Source organism: Antennarius striatus, chromosome 16 (assembly GCF_040054535.1).
Source record: "Antennarius striatus isolate MH-2024 chromosome 16, ASM4005453v1, whole genome shotgun sequence".
In the NCBI taxonomy this organism is placed as follows: domain Eukaryota; kingdom Metazoa; phylum Chordata; class Actinopteri; order Lophiiformes; family Antennariidae; genus Antennarius; species Antennarius striatus.
Genome location: NC_090791.1, coordinates 76,728 through 96,383, shown reverse-complemented (window position 1 = coordinate 96,383; position 19,656 = coordinate 76,728). Strand labels below are relative to the sequence as shown.

General features: G+C 48.8%; 1 protein-coding gene across 1 annotated transcript; it reads left to right on the top strand.

The window, feature by feature from the left end:
- The first annotated feature begins 1,510 nt into the window (after nt 1-1,510).
- Nucleotides 1,511-17,335, top strand: gas7a (growth arrest-specific 7a). Its single transcript, XM_068337279.1, has 10 exons — nt 1,511-1,677; nt 5,228-5,317; nt 6,053-6,168; nt 7,160-7,234; nt 7,499-7,577; nt 10,560-10,691; nt 11,215-11,338; nt 14,803-14,882; nt 15,016-15,114; nt 15,359-17,335. Exons 1-10 carry the CDS (start codon nt 1,549-1,551, stop codon nt 15,470-15,472), a joined length of 1,038 nt encoding a protein of 345 aa, XP_068193380.1. The 5' UTR covers nt 1,511-1,548; the 3' UTR covers nt 15,473-17,335.
- Nucleotides 17,336-19,656: the final 2,321 nt, after the last annotated feature.

The following is a 19,656-nucleotide window of genomic DNA, read 5'->3' as shown; positions in this document are numbered from 1 at the left end:
GTGGTGCTCTGTGGCCATACACAGGACCTAAGGAGAGTCATATCTAAACCCTCAGACTGGAGGAACTCTGATATTTCAGAGCTGTTGTACAGAGCGATTGCTTGTGGCATGAATGACTTCCTGTATCTGTGGAATGACTTCCTGTACCTATGGAATGACTTCCTGTATCTGTGGAATGACTTCCTGTACCTGTGGAATGACTTCCTGTATCTGTGGAATGACTTCCTGTCCCTGTGGAATGACTTCCTGTCCCTGTGGAATGACTTCCTGTACCTGTGTAATGACTTCCTGTCCCTGTGGATGACTTCCTGTACCTGTGGAATGACTTCCTGTCCCTGTGGATGACTTCCTGTCCCTGTGGATGACTTCCTGTCCCTGTGGATGACGTCCTGTACCTGTCCCTTGGACAGCTGAGCTGTAGCAGTGTGTTGGAGAAGGAGCTCCGCTGTCCGTCCAGTGTGTGGTGAGAGGGTGATCGGGGTTCTCCATGATGGATAACAGTTGGTTCAGAGTCCTCCACTCCATCACAGCCTCCACAGTGTCATACAGCCAATCAGGAGCCAGCCTTGCTGGTCAGCTTGTCGAGTCTGTTGGTGTCGCTGGTTCCGATGCTGCTCCCCCAAGAGAACGCTGTTCACAACAGTCTGGTGGAACATCTCCAACATCTTGAAGGATCTCAGCTTCCTCATGAAGTAGAGTCTACTCAGCCCTTCTTGTGGACAGAGACCACGTAGGATCCCCAGTCTAGTCTGTTGTTGATCTCCACACCAGGTTCTCGTAGTCCTCCACCCCCTCTACAGCCTCTCCCAGGATGGGGATTGGTTGAGGCATGCTCCTCTTCTTCCTGAAGTCCATCACCACCTGTCTGGTCTTGCTAACATGATGTTCACATCCAGACTGGGGAGGGGGTCACATTAAAGACCAAATGTTATGCAGGTCACATGACTGCTCACCCATGTGGGGGCTGCCTTCCACTGAAACATGTGACATGCATGTAAACAGACAACCAGAGGCTGCACGCTATTGGCTGCCTGCTCTCCCTCTCCCTCTGTCCCCGCCCTCCTCCTCCCTCCAGGCGTAACGAGTCTTTTATCGATCATCATTTTAACCCCCCCCCCCCAGAGCAGGAAGTGTACAGCATCATGTTAATGAAACCTCCTCCCCCAATCAGTTCTTCACATTCTCAGCTTTTATGCACCCCCCCCTCTCTCTGCCCCCCTTCTCTCTCTGTGCCTCCCCCCTTTCTGTGCCCCCCCTTCTCTCTGTCTCTGCCCCCCCTCTCTACACAGACGTCTTTGGGTGGGGGTGGAGGTGAGGTGGGGGTGTTCACGTTCCTTCCATCTCACAGCCGTGGACCTGAGAACCGGTTTGACAGCAGCTTCACTGCAGGCGAGACTTCATCACGCTCACACCGATTTCCCTGCAACCCCCACCCCTCCTCCTCCTCCTCAACACCCCCCCAGTATGACGACTCTCCACTCCCTCAGTAGCTGCTGAGGCGCTTGCAGGGACAGACGGCGTCCCAGCGGTAGCAGCAGCGGCGGTGAGATGATGATGGAGGCCAGCTTCGACACGGAGGAGAGCTTCGACGACCCCTCCTGCCTCGCCCCCCAACCCCCCGGCTCGGTGTCGCCCGCCCGGAGGCAAGTCAAGGAGGTCAAGGAGACCAAAGTCACTGTGAGTACAGAGACGTCGGTGGTGTTGTCGTGGGGGCTCCTGGGGGGTAACGAGCCCCCAGGAGCCCCCCCTCCCTCCACCATCAGGTTGATCGGTTGACTGTTTGTATGTCCGACCGTCGCCAGGCCGACAGATTCAGAGCTGGAGGGTGTCTGTGATGGAGGGGTGGATGCTGCCCCCCCAAACATCTGATGCATGTAAACTGCAGGGAGGCACAGGTCACACAGCCACCCCCCCAACTCCAACCGCCGCCATTAAGGTGCTAAACGTGACTCCGGCTGCTTATGTAACCTGTGATGATGAGGAGGAGCCGGGCTCACGTCCCTCGGTGGCTCCGACCCTCAGCAGCCGCGAGCCGTCAGTGTGCAGAAAACCTGAGAGCGCCAGCAGACCTGAAGGGATGCAGCAAGTCCAGTTTCCATGGCGACAAGGCAATAGCACTGATTAATGGGCGTCAAAGGGAAGCGAGGAGAACGGCTCCTGAGAGCCGAGGAGCTTTCTGCTCTGCAAGCTGAGCCTCCGTCTACTCTGAGAGGATTACATCAATCGTGTTTGGATGGGTGTTTACGTGTTAAAACCAACCCGTGTTTACGTGTTAAAACCAACCCCTGTTACGTGTTTACGTGTTAAAACCAACCCGTGTTTACGTGTTAAAATCAACCCATGTTTCGTGTTTATCTGTTAAAACCAACCCAGATTACGTTTACCTGTTAAAACCAACCCAGATTATGTGTTAACATGTTAAAACCAACCCGTTACGTGTTTAAACCAACCCATGTCACATGTTTACGTGTTAAAACCAACCCATGTCACATGTTTACGTGTTAAAACCAACCCATGTTACATGTTTACGTGTTAAAACCAACCAAGGACCTGTGTTTACGTGTTAAAACCAACCCGTGTTTACCTGTTAAAGCCAACCCATGTTACGTGTTTACCTGTTAAAACCAATCCATGTTACGTGTTTATGTGCTAAAACCAACCCAATATGTGTTTACTTGTTTAAACCAACCCATGTTACGTGTTTACATGTTAAAACCAACCCAGATTAAGTGTTTACCTGTTAAAACCAACCCAGAACATGTGTTTACATGTTAAAATCAATTCATGTTACGTATTTACATGTTAAAACCAACCCAGGACATGTGTTTACGTGTTAAAACGAACCCAGGACGTGTTTACGTGTTAAAACCAACCCATGTTACGTGTTTAAGTGTTAAAACCAACCCAGGACGTGTTTACGTGTTAAAATCAACTCATGTTACGTGTTTACGTGTTAAAACCAACCAATTTTACATGTTTACGTGTTAAAACCAACCCAGGACATGTGTTTACTTGTTAAAACCAACCCAGATTATGTGTTTACATGTTAAAACCAACCCATGTTATGTGTTTACGTGTTAAAACCAACCCATGTTATGTGTTTACATGTTAAAATCAACCCATGTTATGTGTTTACATGTTAAAACCAACCCAGGACATGTGTTTACATGTTTAAACCAACCCATGTTACGTGTTTACATGTTAAAACCAACCCAGATTACGTGTTTACGTGTTAAAACCAACCAAGGACATGTGTTTACGTGTTAAAACCAACCCGTGTTTAACTGTTAAAGCCAACCCATGTCACGTGTTTATCTGTTAAAACCAACCCATGCTACGTGTTTACGTGCTAATACCAACCCATTATGTGTTTACCTGTTAAAACCAACCCATGTTACGTGTTTATGTGTTAAAACCAACCCAGATTACATGTTTACCTGTTAAAACCAACCCAGATTATGTGTTTATGTGTTAAAACCAACCCGGATTATGTGTTTACATGTTAAAATCAACCCATGTTACGTGTTTACATGTTAAAATCAACCCAGATCATGTGTCTACGTGTTAAAATCAACCCATTTTATGTGTTTACATGTTACAACCCAGGACGTGTGTTCTGAATCCCAGAATGCTGTGGGAGTTGATGCGTCTGTGGATTGATGTCAGGCTGGCCTCCGTGTGCCTGTCTGGAAGGTTTCCCTCCTGAACTTTGTAATTGTATAACTGGAGTGTCTCCTTCATTGTTGGTTAAATGGGATCGGGTTCTTACGGGATCGGGTTCTAACGGGATCCGGTATTAACGGGTTCAGGTATTAACGGGATCCGGTATTAACGGGTTCAGGTATTAATGGGATAGGGTATTAAGGGGATCCGGTATTAACGGGTTCGGGTATTAATGGGATCTGGTATTAACGAGATTGGATTCTAACAGGATAGGGTATTAACGGGATAGGGTATTAACGAGATTGGGTTCTAACGGGATAGGGTATTAACGGGATTGGGTATTAACAGGTTTGGGTATTAACAGGATCCGGTATCGGGTTCTAACGGGATAGGGTATTAACGGGATTGGGTATTAACGGGTTTGGGTATTAACAGGATCCGGTATCGGGTTCTAACGGGATAGGGTATTAACGGGATTGGGTATTAACGGGTTTGGTAATTAACGGGATCCGGTATTAAAGGGTTCAGGTATTAACAGGATTGGGTATTAACGGGATAGGGTATTAACGGGTTCGGGTATTAACGGGATTGGGTATTAACGGGATCCGGTATTAACGAGATCAGGTGCTAACGGGATAGGGTATTAACGGGATAGGGTATTAACGGGATCCGGTATTAACGAGATCAGGTGCTAACGGGATAGGGTATTAACGGGTTCAGGTATTAACGGGATTGGGTATTAACGGGATCCGGTATTAACGAGATCAGGTGCTAACGGGTTCGGGTATTAACGGGATTGGGTATTAACGGGATCCGGTATTAACGAGATCAGGTGCTAACGGGATAGGGTATTAGCGGGATTGGGTATTAACTTGCTGATTAAGAGGTCCAGCTCTTCTTCCACACAAAAGTTTCTTCCTCAACACCAGAGGAAGACTTCATGAACAAACAGCTCCGTTCCAGAGGAGGTCACATGAATGTATCGTGATTCTCTGCTGTATCCAGTAGATTGCCCCCTTCAGGCTGTGCTGAGGTACTGCGTCCAGTTGGGCCGTTGGAGTCCAGGGTTTGTTCCTGTGAGATGGACAGGGTTCTGCTCTGTGTCTACTCCCTCTGGAGCCTCTCTGGGCCTGACCCCCTGGAGGAGGCCCGGGGTGAAACCAGAACCTGAACCTCATGATCCACAGGAGGAGAAGTGGCTCCTGTGGATCAGCAGGTGAGAGTGATTGCCCACTCGTGGTTTGACCCCAGGGGGCCTGGTGGGCTGCCACCTGCCCCTCAGGGCGAAGCAGAGGACAGAGTTCAGTCAGGGTCCAGCGGGGAGAACCTGGTGCTCCTGACTAGAAGATTCAGAACCATCAATAAGTATCTGTCCAGTGTGGGGGCTCCCTGCGGCCCCCTGTGGTTGGCAGCAGGTTCTGCATGTTTACCTGTACCAACATGTTTCAGGCCCATCTGTCAGCGACACCACGTTCACGTCCCTCATGTCCGATCTCTTCACTTGTAGAAACCAGAACAGCGCCCCCTCGTGTCCTTAATGATGATCTGTTTCCCTGTGCTGCAGATCAACTGCGTGACGTTCCCTCTGCCAGGAGAAGGTCCGGAGCAGCAGCTGCTCAAGCCCAACGACTGGAGCTACTGCGACTACTTCTGGGTGAGTCCGGTCCAGTCCAACAGGTGGCGCCGCGCTGGCATGTCTCTGTGTGGTGGTCTGAAGACGTTTCCTTCAGGATCACTCGCTAATAATCCAGGTCCACAGACATCACTCGCTAATAATCCAGATCCACAGACACCACTAGCTAATAATCCAGGTCCACAGACACCACTAGCTAATAATCCAGGTCCACAGACACCACTAGCTAATAATCCAGGTCCACAGACAACAGGACAGTCATCGGTTTGGTTCTGTCATGCAACTTGCTTGATGGTTGGAACATTTTGTGTTCCTCACCTGGAACCAACGCACCACATTTACATGTGGCGCCATCATGTGCTCACAACGTCTGTTTTAGCAATCCTTCCTTCCTTCCTTCCTTCCTTCCTTCCTTCCTTCCTTCCTTCCTTCCTTCCTTCCTTCCTTCCTTCCTTCCTTCCTTCCTTCCTTCCTTCCTTCCTTCCTTCCTTCCTTCCTTCCTTCCTTCCTTCCGTCCGTCCGTCCGTCCGTCCTTTATCCCTCACTCCGTCTCTCCCTCCCTCCCATCCTTCCTTCCTGTTAGTCTGTCTTGAAACATGGACATATATATGTGTGTGTACGCCTCTGACACACACACACACACACACACACACACACACACACACACACACACACACACACACACACACACACACACACACACACACACACGCTCCTGCTGGTTTGAAGTGGTTTCCTTCTTCTCGCCCCCTGCAGACGGACAGGAAGGACCCCCAGGGGACCACATCGGTCGCTGGCTTCGAGGTCCTCCTGCAGAAGCAGCTGAAGGGCAAACAGATGCAAAAAGAGATGGCCGAGTTCATCCATGAGAGGTAAAGCTGCTGCTGGGGCTTTGTGTTCAACATCTTCAGGACAGGAAGTGATCCAAGCTGCTGCTGAGTCCTCTGAGCTCAGCTAAAAGCATAAGAACCAACGTCCACCTCCGTAATTCAGACCAGCTGAGCTCCGCCTACATCCTGGTCTCTGCTGCGAGACGTTGATGGGAACTCGTGCCTGAATGCACCACAATCATTTCTACCGTTCTCCGAAGTCAGAGGACAGATGTGGATCTCCTCAAGTGAAGAGTGTTTGTGAAGTGAAATAGACAGATGGCACACACCTGAGCACAGCTGGATAGCACAGCGGGATTGTGGGTCAGCACCTGTTGGGTTTCAGCACTCACATCAAGATCAGTTTACAGTTCTGTTGTTGTGCTGCACCTCAGCTTCACCAGATAGCATCTGGTCTCCTGAGGTTATCAGGGTCTCCTGAGGCTATCAGGGTCTCCTGGGGCTATCAGGGTCTCCTGGGGCTATCAGGGTCTCCTGAGGCTATCGGGGTCTCCTGGGGCTATCAGGGTCTCCTGGGGCTATCGGGGTCTCCTGGGGCTATCGGGGTCTCCTGGGGCTATCGGGGTCTCCTGGGGCTATCGGGGTCTCCTGGGGCTATCAGGGTCTCCTGGGGCTATCAGGGTCTCCTGGGGCTATCAGGGTCTCCTGAGGCTATCAGGGTCTCCTGGGGCTATCGGGGTCTCCTGGGGCTATCAGGGTCTCCTGGGGCTATCAGGGTCTCCTGGGGCTATTGGGGTCTCCTGGGGCTATCAGGGTCTCCTGGGGCTATCAGGGTCTCCTGAGGCTATCAGGGTCTCCTGGGGCTATTAGGGTCTCCTGGGGCTATCGGGGTCTCCTGAGGTTATCGGGGTTTCCTCAGGTTATCGGGGTCTCCTGAGGTTATCGGGGTCTCCTGATTCTCTGTACGTTACTAAAGCAGCGTGAGACTCTGAACCGCCTCAGAGTCTCACGCTTCGGCTTGCTTGTGTTTCAGGATAAAGATTGAAGAAGAGTACGCCAAGAACTTGTCCAAGCTGTCTCAAAGTCCGCTGGCATTACAGGAGGAAGGGTGAGTGCATTAAATAGACCCAACAACCCCACCTCCCCCAAGAGAAGGAGGGTGTAGAGAACAGAGGGTTTAAATCAGGTAACCCCACATTACTGTGTTCCTCTTCATGATAGCCAATCAGAAACCAGAGGGTCTGTCGGTGCAGATCTCTGAATCATCTAGAAGCTTTGAAGTAAATCTGGTGTAGAGAGTTTGTTCTGTCAGAACACTCGACTTCCAGATCTAGAGAGCATTCAGGATTCTTTGTAATTCATCTTTTGTCAGGACTCTTGGCGAAGCCTGGACTCAACTAAAGAAGAGTCTTCATGATGAAGCTGAAGTTCACCTCAAATTCTCCAACAAGGTGAGAATGATCCTGATCTCATGTTAATAATGAAAGGACAGAGATGCACACGCATGACTTCTCTCCATCTATCCAGCTGAGGGGCATGCATGCTTCAGCCTAGTCTTTAGGGGCATGTGTGCTTCAGCCTAGTCTTTAGGGGCCTGCGTGCTTCAGCCTAGTCTTTAGGGGCCTGCGTGCTTCAGCCTAGTCTTTAGGGGCATGTGTGCTTCAGCCTAGTCTTTAGGGGCATGTGTGCTTCAGCCTAGTCTTTAGGGGCCTGCGTGCTTCAGCCTAGTCTTTAGGGGCATGTGTGCTTCAGCCTAGTCTTTAGGGGCCTGCGTGCTTCAGCCTAGTCTTTAGGGGCCTGCGTGCTTCAGCCTAGTCTTTAGGGGCATGTGTACTTTAGCCTAGTCTTTAGGGGCCTGCGTGCTTCAGCCTAGTCTTTAGGGGCATGTGTGCTTCAGCCTAGTCTTTAGGGGCCTGCGTGCTTCAGCCTAGTCTTTAGGGGCCTGCGTGCTTCAGCCTAGTCTTTAGGGGCCTGCGTGCTTCAGCCTAGTCTTTAGGGGCATGCATGCTTCAGCCTAGTCTTTAGGGGCCTGCGTGCTTCAGCCTAGTTTTTAGGGGCCTGCGTGCTTCAGCCTAGTCTTTGAGGACCTGCGTACTTCAGCCTAGTCTTTAGGGGCCTGCGTGCTTCAGCCTAGTCTTTGTGTGAATCCTTTGCATGTTTCAAGGTGCTGTTTTTTCAGCGACTGAGGGAATCCAAACTAATGACCCATCCTGAGGTCAGTCCAAACTTGACCTGTCCATGACGCCTTTATCAGCAGTTCACAACCTGAGCCGGCCTCAGATACAGCCTGGAATAACCCAGACGTGGCCTCAGAGCTTTTCTGGGGCCTCTGTTGTCTAATTAGTTCAGTGTTCTGATGGCCCCCCGCTGGCCACACGGGCTCCTGCCCACCGGTGCCGACACATCACTGGAGATAGCTGAGGACAAGGTGATGCATCGTCAGGCAGGAACTGCATTACAGGTAGTCGTCGACTTACGACCGCAATTGGGACCGACAGATCGGTCGTAACTCGACTTGGTCGTAAATCGACTCTTACGTAAAAATTCAATCCAGCAGCGCTGGTTCTTGGCTGGGGGTCGTCCGGATCGTCAGCTGGGGCAGCGTGTGGGTTGGTGGGAGCGGGAGACCATCTTTTCATAATCATTGTGAGCTTTGTCTGAATTGTTTGTGTCTTTTTCTCCTCATAAATTTCACGATATGGACGGAAAGCGTCGTTTGCCATCCGTTCAATCCTTGCAAATGTTTCTATGTTCTATGTCCATTTCTTCAAAGTGTGCACCGAGTTTATTTAACAGTGAAAAGCCTTCTGACAAGCCTTTGGTGGTGAACATTTTTTATGTTTCCTCCTCTTCTTTCTCTGCTTCTCTTCTCTCTTCTTCTTCCACTCTTTCTTCTTCCAGCGCGATCAGTTCTTCATACAGCGCGATCATTCGTGAGTTCTCCAAGGAGAGGTTTTTTGCCAGTTTCACTATTTTCTCCCGAATCTGATCAAGTTCTTCGTCACTTTCAAATCCAGCAGAAGAGTTCACGTAACGCTTGACAGTTTTTCCATACGCCATTCATACATTTCTCCGTCACAGCCTCCTAAGCAGCCCAGCCCATCAGTAGTGGGCTGGGCTATTGATCTCAGTGTGACTGAACAGCATGTGTGCGCCGTGGGGACTGAAGAGAGCGCGGGAGCCTCAGAGCGGGAGTACTGTGGCTGGAGGGAATGCCCGCCTTACCCAGACATTGTGGTCGTAAAGTCGGTCGGTCGTAAGTTGCATAGGTCGTAAGTCGACGACTACCTGTACATAGAATTGCTCTGTGGCTCGATTACTCATGTCTAAGACTAAATGTAAACAAAACAAATATATGTTCTGTTCTGAAACCCTGGAACAACTTCGTGATGTTGACCCTCATTAGAGGTCAGCCAATTGTTTATTCCTGAAGTTAATTATCCTGACATGATTCTGGACCCAAATTTAAACTTTAAGAAGCCTCAAATGGTTAAAAATAATAAAATATAACTTAGTAAACCGTACCACACCGGACTGGACCGTACCATACCGGACTGGACCGTACCACACCGGACTGGACCGTACCACACCGGACTGGAACGTACCATACCGGACTGGACCGTACCACACCGGACTGGACCGTACCACACCGGACTGGACCGTACCACACCGGACTGGAACGTACCATACCGGACTGGACCGTACCACACCGGACTGGACCGTACCACACCGGACTGGAACGTACCACACCAGACTGGAACACCGGACTGGAACGTACCACACCAGACTGGAACGTACCACACCGGACTGGAACACCGGACTGGACCGTACCACACCGGACTGGAACACCGGACTGGAACGTACCACACCGGACTGGAACGTACCACACCAGACTGGAACGTACCACACCGGACTGGAACACCGGACTGGAACGTACCACACCGGACTGGAACGTACCACACCAGACTGGAACGTACCACACCAGACTGGAACGTACCACACCGGACTGGAACGTACCACACCGGACTGGAACGTACCACACCAGACTGTCACGGGGCAGCCAGTTAGTGGGACACCTGACCTGACGTGAGGAGCAGCAGCTCAAAGGATCTAGATGCCCTTTTGTGGATGGGTGTGGATATTTGTGTGGAAGGGGGCTGACCTGTCAGGAGACTACAGATGTGAGTTAGCTTGAAGCTACACATGCTAACATTTCTGTTTGCCGCAAATAAAATCAAATCAGCATCTCATCAGTTTCCTGTCAGACTCACCTTCATGTCAGCGACCACAGGTGCATGGGTTTAAGAAGTCCCATGCGTGACATACCGTGTAGAACTTGGTTATATGTGTTCATAGGTTTGTGCACCAAAGCATGACTCAGGCAGGCTGTGTTCTGTTCACATGACCACCAGCTGACTGATTTCTGTTCACAGTTACACACCGAGGTGGAAAAACCCTTGTTGACATTTAGAGGTGACAACTTCAAGAAGGACCTGAAGAAGTACGACCATCACATTGCTGACCTCAGGAAGCAGCTAGCCAGCCGCTACGCCGGCGTGGAGAAGGTACGAGTCATGAGTCAGCAGGATTTCCAGATGGCCTGTCTGGTGTTAGAGGCACTAATGGTCCATGTTCCAGTAACCCTGACTGGTCAAAGGTCACATCAAACGTCTTTAGTTTGAGGATGAAGGTCAGGCTGAGGAAGAACTTAAATCACGCTGCACTATCCCCAACGATGCCTGACAAAGTCCAACCTACAGTCCAGCCTCTGCAGATCTTCAGTTTTCTCATGGAAATGTGAATATAAAGGTGGGTCTTCATCCATGTCCTCATAACACATGGAGCCAAGTATCGACTGTCAGTTCCCCCACAGGAACCGTCATTGGTCAACCACAGCCGTTTTGTTTCGGTTGTCTTGATTGACCAATCACTGTTACTCTGTCACTGTTCAACACGCATGAAAGGTCCTACAAAAGAACGTGAGGAGTCTCCCTGATACCGATTCCAGGATGAGAGCAGGATGTGAGACCAGTAGGTGTTTAGTAGATGTGGTGGATCTGAAGCTGCGTGATGTTTGTGTTGATGCAGGCCCGTAAAGCTCTGGCCGACCGGCAGAAGGACCTGGAGGTGAAGACCCAGCAGCTGGAGATCAAACTCAGCAACAAGACGGAGGAGGACATCAAGAAGGCCCGCAGGAAATCCACACAAGCAGGTAGGACACGGGACAGGAGGTACTACGTAGTACTGGTGCCACAGAAACCTAGTACCTTCACTACGTTAAGGTATTACGTTTGCTACGTTCAGGTACTACGTTTACTATGTCCAGGTACTACGTTGACTACATCAAGGTGCTACGTTTACTACGTTTAGGTACTTTGTTTACTACATTCAGGTTCTTTGTTTACTACGTTCAGGCACTACATTTACTACATCCAGGTACTACGTTGACTACATCAAGGTGCTACATTTACCACATTCAGGTACTTTGTTTACTACGTTCAGGTACTACGTTTGCTACATTCAGGTTCTATGTTTACTACGTCAAGGTGCTACATTTACTACGTTAAGGTACTATGTTTGCTATGTCCAGGTACTACATTGACTACATCAAGGTGCTATGTTTACTACGTCCAGGTGCATTTGCTCTGTTAAGGTACTACGTTTACTACGTCCAGGTACTACGTTTGCTATGTTCAGGTACTTCGTTCACTACATTCAGGTACGACGTTTACTACGTTCAGGTGCATTTGCTCTGTTAAGGTACTACGTTTACTACGTCTAGGTACTACGTTTACTACGTTCAGGTACTTCGTTTACTACATTCAGGTACGACGTTTACTACGTTCAGGTACATTTACTACGTTCAGGTACTACGTTTACTGCATTAAGGTACTAATGCAGTAAACGTAGAGGTTTTATAATTCCAACACACCAGTCAGGGGAATTTTACTTGAGGCTGGAACCAAACTACAGAGTTTAGTAACAACTAATTCCTGGGGACAGTTTTTAGACATTCCTTGCTAACACTGTGGACACCACACGCTTTGTTACCATGGAGATCCTGACTACCACGAAGATTTCTTTAGTATTTAAGGGACGGTTTAAGCCGTCACTAATGCTCTGGTTATATCACACGGGTTGGAATCATTAGAGCTTCCAGTAGGGTGAGGGTTAAGGTTCCGCCCATTTGCATTAACATGAATATCACGCTTGCTTCTCTCCAATATCAGATTATTATCAATAAAAAATCGTTGACAGTTAACACCATCAGACGTAACATCGTTGTCAATGAGGGCTGATTGATCATTGACAGCGGGCGGCGTGGTGGCCAGTGGGTGGCGCTGTCGCCGCACAGCAAGGAGGTTCCGTGTTCGAGTCCTGCTCTGTGTGGAGTTTGCATGTTCTCTCTGTGTCTGGGGGGGTTCTCTCCGGGTTCTCCGGCTTCCTCCCACCTCCAAAAACATGCGCTTCAGGTTAATTGGCTGGTCCAAAATGCCCACAGGAGTGTGTGTGTGTGTGTGTTCGTATGTCTCTGTGTAGCTCTGCGGTGCGCTGGCGTTGCACCCAGAGTGTCCCCCGCCTCACGCCCTGTGACAACTACGATTGGCTCAAGCTCCCCGTGACCCGCGCAAGCTGGTGAAGCGGGTAGGAAAATAAATGAATGAATGATCATTAACAAAATCATCAAGTAACCCATTCCTGGAATTGAATGTACAGGTAGTCGCCGACTTACGACCTGTGCAACTTACGACCGACCGACTTTACGGCCACTATGTCTGGGTAACGCGGGCATTCCCTCCAGCCACAGTACTCACGCTCTGAGGCTCCAGCGCTCTCTCCAGTCCCCACGGCGCACACACGCTGTTCAGTCACACTGAGATCAGCAGCCCAGCCCACTACTGATGGGCTGGGCTGCTTAGGAGGCTGTGACGGAGAAATGTATGAATGGCGTATGGAAAAACTGTCAAGCGTTACGTGAACTCTTCTGCTGGATTTGAAAGTGACGAAGAACTTGATCAGATTCGAGAGAAAATAGTGAAACTGGCAAAAAACCTCTCCTTGGAGAACTCACGAATGATCGCGCTGGAAGAAGAAAGAGTGGAAGAAGAAGAGAGAAGAGAAGCAGAGAAAGAAGAGGAGGAAACAGAAACAATGTTCACCACCAAAGGCTTGTCAGAAGGCTTTTCCCTGTTAAATAAACTCCGTGCACACTTTGAAGAAATGCACATAGAACATAGAAACATTTGCAAGGATTGAACGGATGGCAAACGACGCTTTCCGTCCATATCGTGAAATTTATGAGGAGAAAAAGAAACGAACAATTCAGTCAAAGCTCACAATGATTATGAAAAGATCGTGTCCCACTCCCACCAACCCACACGCTGCCCCAGCTGACGATCCGGACGACCCCCAGCCAAGAACCAGCGCTGCTGGATTGAATTTTTACTTAAGAGTCGATTTACGACCAAGTCGAGTTACGACCGATCTGTCGGTCCCAATCGCGGTCGTAAGTCGGCGACTACCTGTATACAATACCAAGCAAAAAATGATAACCACAAATAGTTTGGTGGTGTCCAAGGACTTAAATGCCATGGATACCACCAAATTCATGTTTCTGGTCAACCTCGGCATAACAAGAGGGGTTAACCCTGGAACAAGAAGCTCATTGACATGGTCTGCTTTTGTTTCAGTCAAGCGTGTGATATCATAGCCCTCCAGTACGGAGTCTGTAAATCACACGTTAAGACTAACAGTCCCTCGAGTCTCCTATGTTATCGTACGGCCGTCATGTGGAGGTGCACAATTCTGATTGCGCTCAATGTCTCAGGATAGACGGTCTGGACTGTCCGCTGCTTCAGAGATAAGTCCCAATTCCTTTCACCTTTGCCTCAGACCGGCCACCTTTAAGTCGGTCTTTCGGTGATTCTGTGGACTTCTTATGAACAAGGTGTTGGTTCCTCACCCCGTTGGTCCTTCACCCCGTTGGTTCTTCACCCTGTTGGTTCTTCACCCCGTTGGTTCTTCACCCTGTTGGTTCCTCACCAGTGTTTGTTCAATGTGGACTAGTGAAGGCTTGTTGCTCCATGATGGAACAAATCTTTTGACATTAGAGCTGAAAACTTAACTAAACAATGATGCAATCACAAAACTTCACCGTGAGCTTTATAAGTGAGGAACGTCCAGTTACCAACGTAATAAGTCCGTCAACAGAGCCTGACCTCTGACCTTTGGTCCTGTTCTTGTGGTGGTGAATTATGTATGCTTATAAAATAGTTCTGCAAATCAGTAGGAATCTGATTGTGTAAAACTGGAAAGACAGGAAGGGTCACGGTGAGTTGAGGCTGGTGACGAATGTTTGGGGTGTTTGCCTGGAAATCCAATGATTCCTGTTTTCCCATCAAGGAAAAGACACACACACCCACACATCCACACACACACGTACACACGAATGTGGACCTGTGAGATCTAAAAGGGTCGTGGGAGATGAGTTCGGTGGAGTTATGACGAACTGAGAATCAATACAAGAATTCCCGTTTTGGCTGTCAAACATTCTTCTGCTGCTCCTGAGTCTTTATTTCAGTTTTGCTAGAGTACAGCGCTTTCACTACAGTGTTGTGACCTCTGACCTCTGGTCCTGTTCTTGTGTTGTGATCTCTGACCTCTCCTGTCCTGCAGGAGATGACCTGATGCGCTGCGTGGACCTCTACAACCAGACCCAGTCCAAGTGGTTTGAGGAGGTGGTCACTACCAGCATGGTAAACACACCTCTTTACAGACAGCCAATCACATGGCGTCACCAGACGTGAACCCAACACTTCCAGCTGAGCACTGGCCCAGCGGTGCGAGCCAATCCGTCCGTACCTGTAATGACTGATTTGGTCCAAACAGGAGCTGGAGAAGCTGGAGGTGGACCGGATCGAGTGGATTCAGCAGCATCTGCGACAGTACACGACCCTACGACACGAGACGGACATGTTCAACCAGAGCGTGAGTTCTTCTGTTCACACTTGTCACACACTCGCTGCCTGACAATCATGCTCCCCGTCAAAAAAACGTGCGTCAAAGACGCATGAACGCAATCGAGAACGCTGCTAATGTAGCTCACATCCTGTTAGGAGTCCACACAGGTAGAACATCAGTGACAAGAATGACCTGTTGGAGGCGTGACATTACAACATCATGTGGGCGGAGACAGACGGCCGTTGGCCTCACAAATGCTCGTGTCTTCTAGATGGTGGAACCCGTAGACCAGCTGCTGCAGAACGTGGATCCGAGCAGAGACAGAGAGCTGTGGGTAAAGGAGAACAAAACGGGGGAGGTCCGGCCCGTGGACATGGACATATAGCCCCCAATGGTCTCCTGACTGCCACGCCCACAGCCTCAGAACACCTGATCCAGGAACACACACGTTCCAACGGTGGACTTCTGCTCGTCTCCTTTCTGACTGGGTTCTCAGGAGGAGGTTCTGTGGTGATGAATCCAATACCAGCATGTTCCTCTGCAGTGTCATCCCATCATCGTCAGCATCAGCTTCTTCAACGCCATCCCAGATATTCTCCTGTGTGCTTGTAGTAGAGTCGACATTTAGAACAATTAGATGTGTTTTGAATCTCTTAGTTTGACGACACGTTTCCAGTTTGAGTTGCCGGAACAAAAGTCTGAAGGCCGTTACGCCGTTACCTCAGACAGTGGCACTGAAGCCATGCCGATACGCCGTTACCTCAGACAGCGGCGCTGAAGCCAGGCCGATACGCCGTTACCTCAGACAGCGGCGCTGAAGCACAGCCTCGGAGGATTTGATCTAGTTTAAATCTTGTTGGTTCATTTCGGTGGAAATGCATGTTTTGAACGTTTTCCTTACTCTGTACACGATGAGCTGCTCTGTTAACGGACAGCAGTGGTGTTTTTTGTCTGAAAGCTCTCACATAACAAAAGAGACACAGGCCCAGCATCGACAAACCCGACCCATTCAGGATTTATGTGAATGTGATTCTAGACACCTCGACTCCCAACATCGATGGGATTTAGGTCAGGCTCTGTTTTAGGAGGAGGTGGTCCGAGCTACACTGAACACCCTTTAGTGCCTCCGGTTCTGTACCTGGAATGTTCTTGACACGTTCTCCTCTGCTTCAGTGTACGATAGTACATACGGGCTCCATGTTTCCTGTTGTCAGGTGTGTAATGTTCCAGATTGTACTGTACAGTGTTTTTCTTATTTTTGGAAAATGTACAGAACATCTTCATGGTGTCGTCAGCAGACGAGGGAAACCCTCTGAGGCCATTTTCACAGCGTAGAACAAAAAAACCAAAGGCTGTCCATCAGCTGTCATCACATGAGCACAACCGTTTCAGGTCCCGGTCTGTCATCAAGGTTTCCCCCGTCTCTATTCAGGTCTGGGTCTGTCTTCAGAGTGTCCCCATCTCTATTCAGGTCCGGGTCTGCCTTCAGGGTGTCCCCCGTCTCTATTCAGGTCTGGGTCTGTCTTTAGGGTGTTTCCTGTCTCTACATCCACCGGTGGTACAGGAATGAATATGTATGAAGCAGCGTCTCTTTAATGAATAAAAACAGTCGTGTTCATGGAGACAGATGAGTCGTCCACTAGAGGGCGGTGAAGAAGCCAACATTCCAACACTGACTGTATTAGACAGGTGGAGATAGAGACCTGACCTACCTGAGACCTACAGGTAGCTGTAGGTCTCAGGTAGGTCAACATCAGGTGGATCTGAAGATTCATCCCCCCCAATCTGAGTGTCGAACCCACGGCGTCCACACGCCGTTTACACAGTGGTGACCTGTGGGTGGAGTCAGTGGACCAACATGTTTCCTGCGTGTACAATGTGTGTGTTTGCAGGTCATGTGTGTCTTTGTCCTTACATTTTGTTGAGATCTATTATTTCTGGTGTATCAAGAGCAGAATAATTCCGATTGGTCAAAGCAGAAAGTTCTTCATCCAACTATGTGAAAAGAAATGCTAACGTGCGTGGCTCTTTCTGAATGTTTTACAGCGAGAGGCTTCAGCAGCGTGTGTGTCGTAGAGTTTATCAGTGTGTCGATGTCGTGACCAGTTTTACATTCTAATGTTCCTGACCAGTTTCTGGTGGTGTAACTGTTAAACTGACTGCCCCCTGTGGTGAACACTTCCAACTGTGGTGACCCCCCTTTGTGGTGAACATCTCCCAATGTGGTGACCCCGCCTCTGTCCAGACGTGTGCCGTGGAATGCAGTGTCCGTAATAAATCTGCTCTGAAAATGGATTTCTCTGTCTCTAGTTGTGTTCAACCTCATTTATAACCGAACCAGAACCGAAACAAACAGGAAACAAACCAGAAACAAACCAGAAACAAACAGGAATCAAACCAGAAACAAACCAGAAGCAAACAGGAAACAAACCAGAAACAAACCAGAAGCAAACAGGAAACAAACCAGAAACAAACAGGAAACAAACAAGAAACAAACCGGAAACAAACAGGAAACAAACCAGAAACAAACCGGAAACAAACCAGAAACAAACAGGAAACAAACCAGAAACAAACCAGAAACAAACAGGAAACAAACCAGAAACAAACCAGAAGCAAACAGGAAACAAACCAGAAACAACCAGGAAACAAACCAGAAACAAACCGGAAACAAACAGGAAACAAACCAGAAACAAACCGGAAACAAACCGGAAACAAACAGGAAACAAACCAGAAACAAACCGGAAACAAACCGGAAACAAACCGGAAATAAACAGGAAACAAACCGGAAACAAACCGGAAACAAACCGGAAACAAACCGGAAACAAACCGGAAACAAACAGGAAACAAACCGGAAACAAACCGGAAACAAACCGGAAACAAACCGGAAACAAACCGGAAACAAACCGGAAACAAACCGGAAACAAACCGGAAACAAACCGGGAACAAACCGGAAACAAACCGGAAACAAACCGGGAACAAACCGGGAACAAACCGGAAACAAACCGGAAACAAACAGGAAACAAACCAGAAACAAACCGGAAACAAACAGGAAACAAACCGGAAACAAACAGGAAACAAACCGGAAACAAGACAGTCAGAGATGCAACATCCCACAAAATCATCACATTTTTGTGCCTCTGGCTTCCTGAAAATGTTGCTTTTTGTTTTATGATTATATCTCATCAGGTTTAGAGATGTGTATCTAAAAAGGTATAAAAATGGAAATTTGACTTTGACCTACTTTTGTCAAGTTCATCATCTCATCTTCATCCTCTTTGCTGCTTGAGTCATGCGCTTCTTGTTTCATCTGTCTATCTGCAACGGTTGTGAAGACATTTGGTGGACTAACGGACGAACACACCAACACTGACAGTTACAATACATCACCGCTTTGAAACGGGATGGACAAGCCAAAACTAAACCAGAACCAAACCAGAACCAAACCCTAACCAAACCAGAACCAAACCAGAACCAAACCAGAAACAAACCCTAACCAAACCAGAACTGAACCAGAACCAGACCAGAACTAGACCAGAACCAGACCAGAACCAGACCAGAACCAGACAAGAAACAAACCAGAAACAAACCCTAACCAAACCAGAACTAAACCAGAAACAAACCCTAGCCAAACCAGAACTGAACCAGAACCAGACCAGAACCAGACCAGAACCAAACAAGAAACAAACCAGAAACAAACCCTAACCAAACCAGAACTGAACCAGAACCAGAACCAGACCAGAAGCAAACCAGAAGCAAACCCTAACCAAACCAGAAGCAAACCAGAACCAAACCAGAACTAATTTAGAACCAAACCAGAAACAAACCCGAACTCATGCAGAACCAAAACAAACCAGAAGCAAGCCAGAATTAAACCAGAACCAAACCAGAACTAAATCTGAACCAAACCAGAACCAAGCCAGAATTAAACTAGAACCAAATCAAACCAGAACCAAATCAAACCAGAACCAAACAGAACCAAACACAAACAAACCAGAATCACACCAGAACAGCGCTTAGATGTTTGTCCTGATTAAGGTTGGACTATTAACCAGCAAACAGAAACAGATGTTTGAACCTCATCCAATCGGGTCAAACTGAATCCAACTAATCACCAGGGACTAACACAACCTTTTGGGTTTGGGTTTTAGGGGTTAGGGTTGGGTTTAGGGGTTAGGGTTGGGTTTAGGGGTTAGGATTAGGGTTAGGGGTTAGGGGTCAGGGTTAGGGATTAGGGTTGGGTTTAGGGGGTTAGGGTTGGGTTTAGGGGTTAGGAGGGTTAGGGGTCAGCGTTGGGTTAGGGTCAGCGTTGGGTTAGGGTTGAGTTTAGGGATAAGGGTTTGGTTTAGGGGTTAGGGTTGGGTTTAAGGGTTAGGGTTGGGTTTAGGGGTTAGGGTTGGGTTAGGGCTGGGTGGGTTGGGTTCAGGGGTTAGGGTTAGGTTTAGAGGTTAGGGGTCAGGGTTAGGGATTAGGGTTGGGTTTAGGGAGTTAGGGTTGGGTTTAGGGGTTAGGGTTGGGTTTAGGGGGTAGGGTTAGGGTTGGATTAGGGCTGGGTGGGTTGGGTTCAGGGGT

Bases quoted from the DNA above. Each gene is read 5' to 3' on its own strand.
- gas7a (XM_068337279.1), top strand. From the start codon at position 1,549: ATGATGATGGAGGCCAGCTTCGACACGGAGGAGAGCTTCGACGACCCC. The intron at 7,578-10,559 runs GTGAGAATGATC...TTCTGTTCACAG, and splicing joins ACCTCAAATTCTCCAACAAG to TTACACACCGAGGTGGAAAA. The intron at 14,883-15,015 runs GTAAACACACCT...TGGTCCAAACAG, and splicing joins AGGTGGTCACTACCAGCATG to GAGCTGGAGAAGCTGGAGGT.